The following is an 8,606-nucleotide window of genomic DNA, read 5'->3' as shown; positions in this document are numbered from 1 at the left end:
GGGGTCATCGTCGGTTGCTGCAACGCGCAGTGAGAGTGAGCAATGATTCACACGAGTTAAGTTCGCTGACACACTGATCTATTCTCGATAGAAGTGTGCATGGTTTGTATAGAAGTGCGCGCTCATACATTACTAGTATAGTATTGGGAGATGGAGGACCTGAGATCATGGGCTCGTGTTTCTGGCATGGGGACATTGCTTTGGCATGCAGTTGGCATGGCGATCCTGAACGTCTTTAAGATCGTTGAGGTTGACCATGAACATGTTGAGACATTCCGAGAGAACGTACATCGAAAACAATCACTTCACAAACGTGGAAAAAGCTGAATTAAATAGGACTGCATTTCAATCACGATGGGCGCCGTCATGCGCACGCGCCAGTCGACATGGGGGCTTCAAAATTGAACCCGACGAACACATCATCGCACGACCCGTCGACGGCATCGCTGTAATCTTCCATGCTCAGGCGATGTCCCAGCGACATGCGCGTGAACTCGTCGTCGAAGTTCGTCGCATTCAGGATGGTGTCTTCCGACTCGCACGGAGAAATCGGTGGCGGGATGGAGCCGTGTGCCATGGCCGACCAGTTGCACTCGTGGAAAAATGGATGCTCCTTCACTTCCGCACTGCCACGTTGGGACCCGAGTCGCGCGCTCGGAAGAGGGATCAAGAGTGACTGAATGAGGTGGGTTGCGTCCACGGACACGTAACTCGGGATATCGAGAGGAGTCGAGCGCGCTTTGACGTAAGCGACGGGGGACGTGAACGACGCATTGGAGTTGTACCATGGTGGTAGGCCTGTCAGCATTTCGAACAACACAATGCCGAGCGACCACCAGTCGACAGCAGTGCCGTACTCCTTGCCGTCCCAAACTTCTGGAGCGAGGTACTCGAAGCTGCCGCACATTGTCTTGGTGCCATAAGTGGGCTCGAGAATCCCAAACTTGGCCAAGCCAAAGTCCACCAGTTTTGCATGACCATCCGCCGTGAGGAGCACGTTCTCCGGTTTGAGGTCGCGATACACGATGCCATGCCGATGCAAATGTTCCAAAGCCAACACCAGTTGAGCGATGTAGAAGCGCGCTGTCGCTTCGGTGAAGCATCCGCGAGAACTTTTCTGAATATGCGTTGAGAGTTCGCCTCCTGGGCAGTACTCCATGACGAGAAAGAGGTTCGAAGGATTTTGGAATGCCCAGTGGAGATGGACGAGTCCAGGGTGCGCAGTGCCACCCAAGACATCGCGCTCGGACCAAATCTGGTCGACATTCGCCATTTCTTTCGACACCACCTTCATCGCAAAGAGTTGATGACTTCTCTTTTTCCGCACCAAGAGGACTCGCCCCATCGAGCCTGTTCCGATCACCTTAAGCTTTTCAAAGTCGCTGACACGAACGGATTGCACAGGTGAGGCTGGTGCGGATTCATTTGACGTCACGGAGCATGTTGGCGAGAGGGAGCAATGATGATTATAGTGCATGGGGTGTCGATCTTCGTCCAACGAGAGCTTTTCGACCCGGCGCACCTGGAATCCCTGTGGTGTGAACACGCTTGGGAGTTCCACTACCGCCGAGGGCGAGGCAGGTTGCTTCCTCGGCTGACGTGCCGTGTACGCCACGAGGGTGCGGACACGAGACGACGGCGCTTTGCCGCGAGATGGTGCTGCTTGAGACTCAGTGTTGCCCATCGCCGTTCGCTCGGTGCAAGAATCGAGTTTGGAACCCGACCGCCATGCAAAGATCCCTATGATTGGAACAACACGATCAGGCCCGACTTCCTGATATCAGCCAATCGTACGACCTTATGTGCAAAAGCTCGATTTGGATTGGCCAGTGTAGATCGGGGGGATTGTTTTAGCAATTCCGCGCATCTGATTGGCCCATCGCGACTGAAATGTTGATGCAACCTGGCGGATGATGGTCGCACGGTTGCGAGTCGATCGGGATGGCCAAGGGTAGACCCCTGCACATTGAATGGGACGCCGTTTATCGACTAGGGTTGCCAGCCTCAATGGCATGTGTACTCGACTCCGAAGTGGTTTCGTTCGTGGAGGCGACGCGCCATACTTTGCAACCCCAGACGTCTGTCGGCGGTCGTTGTATACTGAAACCAAGAAAACAATGACGCCACACATCCATAACGACTAGTACTACTATGCACCATGAGGATTGAATGCGTAGTAGTACTAGATGTCGAGGGTGCATGAAGAGCGAGAATGCCGTGGACACACGCCTCATGGCACCATTTAGGCAGTCCAAGTTCTTCTGCGACCTGGATAAGATCTACGCCATTTCGAAGCGATCCAAGGTAAAAGCTGTCGACGCTTTTGATGAGCTCATTGCAACCACCCCACACTTTGCCACCATCCATTCTTACTTGGAATCGCAGCGAGGTGACGATGACCACGAAGTTTCCACGTACGATCCATACCGATCGGAGCCACTGGATATATGTTCCTCGCGAACTCAAACGCTCATCTTACCTGTCACACAGACCCAAGTCGTCGGTGATGTTGTCCCTGAGTCCGTTCGCGATACTTGTCCTGCATTGACGTGTACGGAATCGCCACCAAAAAAGGAGTCGTCTGACATGATGGAGATCGTTCCTGAAACACGGATGAGCGATGACCTACCACCCTCCCTTCCGATATCAACAGCACGTTCTCTCTCTGAAACACCACATACTCCTCACAACGAGGAGACGGTCTCCGATTCTTCCGTCGACATGTCATTCAACGACTCGTCCATTGTGCCCTCCATTTCTTTCCACCAAAACGACAGTCGTGACTTTGGCGGAGACGCATCCACCTTGTGCATGAACGACAGCCTTGCTGCGTTTCCTGCAGTTCCAGCGACCCCTCCAATTGACGAACTTACATCGACCCCGCCAACGCAGAAATCGGCGTCACCAGCACAATTCTCCTCGACGTCCACCATCTTGCTCCAGCCTCAGCCCAAGTCGCCTCCGTGTACCGTTCCAATCGAATACTACGACACTGACCACTTTGCCGAAATCATGCCATGTTGGCTCGTTGGCCCTCCATGCCGGTTTCACGACCCGCACCTTCGGCACCCTCAACTCTTGTTCTATGTTCAAGCTTTGGACTTGTTCCTCAACACAGCGTCATCCTCATCGACCTCTTACCTTCGCACCGCGTGCACGGTGGCCCGCCGAGTATTCATGGAGCTTTGGCACCGCCATCTCAACTCTTCGACGGACTCGACAGTGTCGTTCGATTTGGATCATTACTTGAGCAGAGGAAACACTCTTCCTGGAGTGTGCACGCCCGTTTGGCAATATCTACAAGTGCAATGGCACGCCCATTCTGCCAGTATCTTGCACACGACGACCTTCTACTCAGCCCCGCCGCCAGATGCGAGCAACTCCGCCAAGACGTCCCTCCCTCACATTAAGGATAAGCTCCGTGCAATGCAAATTTACGGCCGCAGTCACAATTGCGAATCGTTGCGGGACCTCATCCCGCATTATCTTGACGCGACAACGGACCATGGTGAGTCGAGCCAAGCTCTTTTTCGGCACGTCGCGTCTGCAGAAGAATTGCACGTGGCACTGCGCGGTCTCCAGGCCAAGCTCAAGTGCCCTGTGATTCCGATGGGTACATTCCGTCGTGGGGGCATGTTTGTGTCCGTATTGGACGTGTTGGCCGTCACCCCGGCCTCGGTTTCCTCGATCGTGGACCTCTTAACCCGCGTCAAGGTCCTCGAATGCGATACCCACCATGCGACAGCAACTCGGTTGATCGCGCCCATTCGATTCAAAACCCACCGCCTCCTCCTGGACCTGAAAGTGTACACCCAGCCAACCGCGAGCTTTGCCATGCTCTACTTTACTGGGCCGGCATCGTATGTAGCGTCCACGTTGCTAGCGTCCATGGCAAAGGTCGACGACAGCACACCTGTCACCTTTGACGACTGGTACACATGGTTGCTGTCAAAGTACGGGGCGGACCTCCTCCTCGCTCAGGTACACGACGAAGCAAGTGCGTGTCGAGTCCTGCAAATTCCTTATTTGGCGCCACGCGATCGACTGTTTTAAGTTGGCAAGACTCATATTTACGCGTGAACACGGTGTGCAAAACAATTCATGTTCATTTTTGGAAGGATGGTTTACTTGGGCGGCATGCGTAATGCGCCGTCGAGACGAATGACTTCGCCGTTCAACATGCGGTTCTCGACGATGCTCTGCACCAACTGGGCAAACTCTTCAGGTTTGCCCAGTCGGCTCGGGAACGGCACGGTCTGGCCCAGTTCATTCTGCACTTGTTCGGGCAAGCCTGCCAAAAGCGGCGTGCGGAAGAGACCTACAACACTTCATGTTTATAATCCGTCGAGGAGGTAGTGCGTGGCTTGTACCAGGAGCAATGGTGTTGATTCGAATACCGCTGCTCGACAGATCTCGCGCAATTGGCAGCGTCATGCCGACAATGGCGGCCTTGGACGCAGCGTACGCAACTTGGCCAATCTGACCGTCGTAGGCAGCGATACTGGCAGTGTTAACGATTACACCGCGCTCGCCCGTGGAATCACCCTTCGACTTGGACATCCTGTTCAAATAGGCAAGCACATTTAGGAATGTGATCAGCGAGAGATGTGAGCTTGTCGGTACCGCTCGGCAGCAAGACGAATCACGTTGAACGTGCCCGACACGTTGACGTTGAGAACGTTTTGAAATTGATACAAAGGGTGCGCGCCCTTCTTGGACACAGTGCGAGCCGCAACGGCAATACCAGCACAATTGACGGCAATGTCGACGCTCTTGCCAAAGGCAGATTCGGCTAAGTCCAACGCGGCTGTCACTTGATCTTCGTTAGTGACGTCGGTGGGGCTGAAGTGGGCATTGGGCCCGATTGCACGAGCCACGTTTTGCCCATCGCTGGTTGGCAGGTCGCACAAAATGACTTGAGCACCAGCCTTCACCAGGCGCTCCGCCGTGGCGCGTCCAAGGCCAGAGGCCGCACCCGTCACCAATGCCACACGGTTCGCAAGCGACATCTTGATATCGGTGATATTTTGGATATGGGGTGCGCAATTGGTTCAACGGGGGACTCAATATGTGGGGGCTGGTTGACAGGGGTCAAATAAAACGAAAAATCATATTATACTTGAAGTGTGTATTGGGATTTCGTGCTTTAAATCGGAAGCATACAAGAACATTAAAAATAAACCGTTGAATCTGGCCACACGGAATAAAATATTCCTAAGGCAACCGTGTGATGGAGGATTTGGGCAATAAAATTTGTATTTTATTGCGTGGCCACAGAGTCTGCGCGGGTGACGTGAGGAGTGGAGTATGGAGCAGACTCTTGACGGACGTGCCGCGAAGAACCCGCCGTCTACCCATGTATTCCACCTTGGCGGACTCTCCACGGCTAAGTCACAACCATCTGGAGCGACGATGGATGGAGGGTACAACCCTCCTGGCAATCCGGCAGTGTCGAATAAACTCCCATCGCCACGTCATATCCACCACCAACAACACCACGGCGACGTATATCTTGCGAAGGTGAAAGCCGATGCTCCCGCGGCCAGTGGTGGTGCGTACTATGCAGCACCGTCGTCATCGCATTCAAGCATCCAACCACCGTACAATCCTAATGTCATGCATGGGAACAGTAGTGGAAAACGGTACTACAACCCACACCTTATCAATCCACCGCTGCCTCCACTTCCTCCAACGAACACCACTCCACTCAATCCTGTCCCCACGCCAACCTCTATGTATCCCAAACCATCTCCTTCCGACTCTTTTCATCGTCCAGTTCAAGATGCCACATATCACCGACCGCCGCAGTCGAACCATGTGAACACGGTGAGCCATCACCGCCATCCATCCTCCGCTCCACTTCCTTCGTCGTCGCACAATATGGAACAAGTCAAGTGCCACCGTTGTGGTGACAAAGGTCACATTGCTCCATCCTGTCCCTCCCGTCGCTCGCATCATCACTCTTCGTACTCGAAACACCAGCCTCGCACATGCAAGTACTGGTTGAACGGGAATTGCCACAAAGGCGATGACTGCACATTCGTCCATGCATTAGTCCCTGATGCGAACGGCCTCTACTATCCACCTCACATGCTTCGTCACACTCACCAAGGAACTATGTACCCTCCGATGGACCAAACCTTCTACTACCCTCCGCCGCCGGTTCCGCAGCATCATGTTGGGTATGGCTACGATCCAAACATCCACCACATTGCGCTGGGCTCGGACGACGCTTACGAGTACCAGCAACCATCGGAAGTGTACCCAGGGCCAAGTGTGGCCCAAGCTGGGTATGGCGGCGCTCCTTACTATCCATACGACACTTCTTACGGGCACTACCAATACCCAGGTAAACTCCTTGGTTTGGCAGCGTCTTCGTTCTCATTCTTCATGGCACCAGGACAAAGGTATGCCACCCCTCCAGCACCAGCAGTGTATCACCCCCAACAACAGCCACCGCCACCTCCACCGCACCACCACGCAACCTCAACCCACCCCGCTAAGATGTACAACTACCCTCAACCGCATCACCACTCTACACCACGCAATAACTTCGCTCATCCATATCCAACTGATCCTGCTGCCTTGGGCCAGCCACCATACAACTCCCCTGTAACTCGCACGTCCCCTCCCGATTCTTTCCAAGGCTGCGTTGACGACGTGTCGGAGCTTGTGACGTCGTTTGCTCACGCTGATGTCAATGCGGCGCCCTCTGTTGCCTTTGAAGTACCCGCCGTCGTCTCTGCAGCACCTTTGTCCAAAGAAAATGCCAACGTGGCGTCTGCTCTCGCTGAAACGACGCCTCTTGATGACAAACCGCCCTCTACAGTGTCCATTCAACGATCCACGTCCAAGTCGTCGGTCGCTTCTCCGACGGACGTCAGTGGGAAAGGCACGAAGAAGAAGAAGAAGGCGAAACCGATGCAATCGTTGTCGTTGACGCTGCCCCCACTGACTGAAAAGGGGCTGCGCAACGACTCGGGGGAAAACAATTGCTTTCTCAACGTCGTCGTGCAAGCGCTATTCCACCTCGAGGTACGACAGATATCCTCTTTTCAGTGAAAACGCCGTTGTTGTTGTCTTGAATGCCGTGGTCGTCGTGCATAGACGTTTCAATCGCGATGGACCGAAACTACGGCGGTGCCGCACGAATGTGCTGGCGATGGACGGTGTGTGTACTGCTCCCTGGCGAGTGTGTTTGCCCTTCTCGCCAGTGATGCGGATGGCGAAAGTGACAAGACTGGTGGTGTGTCGTCAGATTCGTTGCGCAAGGTCTTGAGCGCGATCTCCACCTCGCCGCTTCCGGCCGCGGAAGAGCGGTACAAGGCTGGCTCGATGGACGACGCCGCCGAAGCACATGAAACGATCCTGCGGTCCCTCCACGAAGCCCTTGCGTCGTCGTCGGTGGCGTCGCCATGCAACTGCCTCGCCCATAGCGTGTTTGGTCTATGGGTCGGCGAAGAAGCCGTGTGCCCGCTGTGCCAAACGTCGATGGCGACCCCGCCGTACGATGCAATGATGTTGCACGTGGCGACGGAAGCGATCAAGGAATCCGCGGCGAACAAGTCCAAGGTGTCCAACAAAGCTGTGGTGAAGCGCTTTGACGACCTCTTGGCAACGGTGTGGGCAGCAGCTGGAAGCTCGAAAAAATGCACCACCTGCCGCCACGACAAAGTGTATGAGTCCCGTCTGCAGCTGAAGCAAGTACCACGGGTGTTTACGGTCGGGCTGACGTGGAAAAACAATTCGGCCAACATGGCGACACTCAAGTCGATCGTGACAGCGATGGAGTGTTCCGTTCGGCTCGGCCGGTGAGGAGCAAGAGAAACGCTGGGTCGTGCCTGATCGTATGTGACAATATGGTAGAGTTTTTCCGAACATGGTGGCGGATGGCCAACTGGGAGGCCCCGATGAAGGCCAAGCAACGTTGCTGGCAATGTATTGCTTCTTCGGCCACCACTACATGGCGTTCATCTACAAGGCGGCGACTCAGGAGTGGTTGAGCTTCAATGACACGGTCGTCCGGCGAGTGGGGACGCGTTGGAGCGACGTGCAGGCCGCCTGTCTCGAGGTACGTTCTCGTCGCGTGGAGATATTTCGAGGCGGTGAATAAACACAGGGTGTGTATATGTAGAACCACTACCAACCGTACGTGTTGTTTTACGACGTCGCCCCGACAAAACCAAAGGTCAGCAGCGACGATCGGGTGCTCCAGTTCACGATCGGCGATTTTGTCATGTCGGTCGCGTCCGAAGTCGATCGTGAGAATTGGAAAGCCACGGATGTTGACGCAAACGACGCGGCAGAACCAGTCACAGCCCAAGAAAGAGATCGACACCACCTCCAGCCTTCCCACCTCAAGTAGGTGGAGAGTACGTTAGAGACCGATAGAAGAGTAGCATCCACCCCCACCGTTCCTACATGAGGACACGTCCCTTCAATGAACTCTGTATTTAACCACGCCGCGTCCATCGCTCCGCCGTAGATCGCTGCCGCCCTGTCGCTCCGCCTGATTGTTGTGTGCATGCTTCTGTGTGCGCAGGATATGTCGATTGCGATATCGAGCCAATCAGAACTGAAGGACCATCATCTTTGAACCAGTCAAA

General features: G+C 54.5%; 4 protein-coding genes across 6 annotated transcripts; 2 read left to right on the top strand and 2 right to left on the bottom strand.

Annotated features, from left to right (window-relative positions):
- Positions 1 to 304: 304 nt before the first annotated feature.
- Positions 305 to 1,732, bottom strand: H310_07302 (AGC protein kinase). Its single transcript, XM_008872674.1, has one exon. The coding sequence runs from the start codon at positions 1,682 to 1,684 to the stop codon at positions 365 to 367; it is 1,320 nt and encodes a 439-aa protein (XP_008870896.1). The 5' UTR covers positions 1,685 to 1,732; the 3' UTR covers positions 305 to 364.
- A 460-nt stretch (positions 1,733 to 2,192) lies between these two features.
- On the top strand, positions 2,193 to 4,094 carry H310_07301 (hypothetical protein). Its single transcript, XM_008872673.1, has one exon. The coding sequence runs from the start codon at positions 2,200 to 2,202 to the stop codon at positions 4,051 to 4,053; it is 1,854 nt and encodes a 617-aa protein (XP_008870895.1). The 5' UTR covers positions 2,193 to 2,199; the 3' UTR covers positions 4,054 to 4,094.
- Positions 2,307 to 5,022, bottom strand: H310_07300 (hypothetical protein). Its single transcript, XM_008872672.1, has 3 exons — positions 4,624 to 5,022; positions 4,371 to 4,561; positions 2,307 to 4,318 (listed from the first exon to the last, which is right to left on the bottom strand). The coding sequence occupies exons 1-3, from the start codon at positions 5,007 to 5,009 to the stop codon at positions 4,125 to 4,127; spliced, it is 771 nt and encodes a 256-aa protein (XP_008870894.1). The 5' UTR covers positions 5,010 to 5,022; the 3' UTR covers positions 2,307 to 4,124.
- A 244-nt stretch (positions 5,023 to 5,266) lies between these two features.
- H310_07299 (hypothetical protein) lies at positions 5,267 to 8,520 on the top strand. Of its 3 annotated transcripts, XM_008872669.1 has the most exons (5): positions 5,267 to 6,349; positions 6,401 to 7,035; positions 7,108 to 7,811; positions 7,867 to 8,071; positions 8,135 to 8,520. In XM_008872669.1, the coding sequence occupies exons 1-5, from the start codon at positions 5,308 to 5,310 to the stop codon at positions 8,363 to 8,365; spliced, it is 2,817 nt and encodes a 938-aa protein (XP_008870891.1). In that variant the 5' UTR covers positions 5,267 to 5,307; the 3' UTR covers positions 8,366 to 8,520. The 3 variants fall into 3 exon arrangements, with proteins under 3 accessions (XP_008870891.1, XP_008870892.1, XP_008870893.1); XM_008872670.1 differs by having other exon boundaries at positions 7,867 to 8,520; XM_008872671.1 differs by lacking the exons at positions 7,867 to 8,071; positions 8,135 to 8,520 and having other exon boundaries at positions 7,108 to 7,835.
- The last annotated feature ends 86 nt before the right edge of the window (positions 8,521 to 8,606 follow it).

This window comes from Aphanomyces invadans (assembly GCF_000520115.1).
Source record: "Aphanomyces invadans strain NJM9701 unplaced genomic scaffold supercont1.13, whole genome shotgun sequence".
NCBI classification, from domain to species: domain Eukaryota; phylum Oomycota; class Saprolegniomycetes; order Saprolegniales; family Verrucalvaceae; genus Aphanomyces; species Aphanomyces invadans.
The sequence above is the reverse complement of the archived record's forward strand: the minus strand, read 5'-3'. Positions and strand labels throughout refer to the sequence as shown.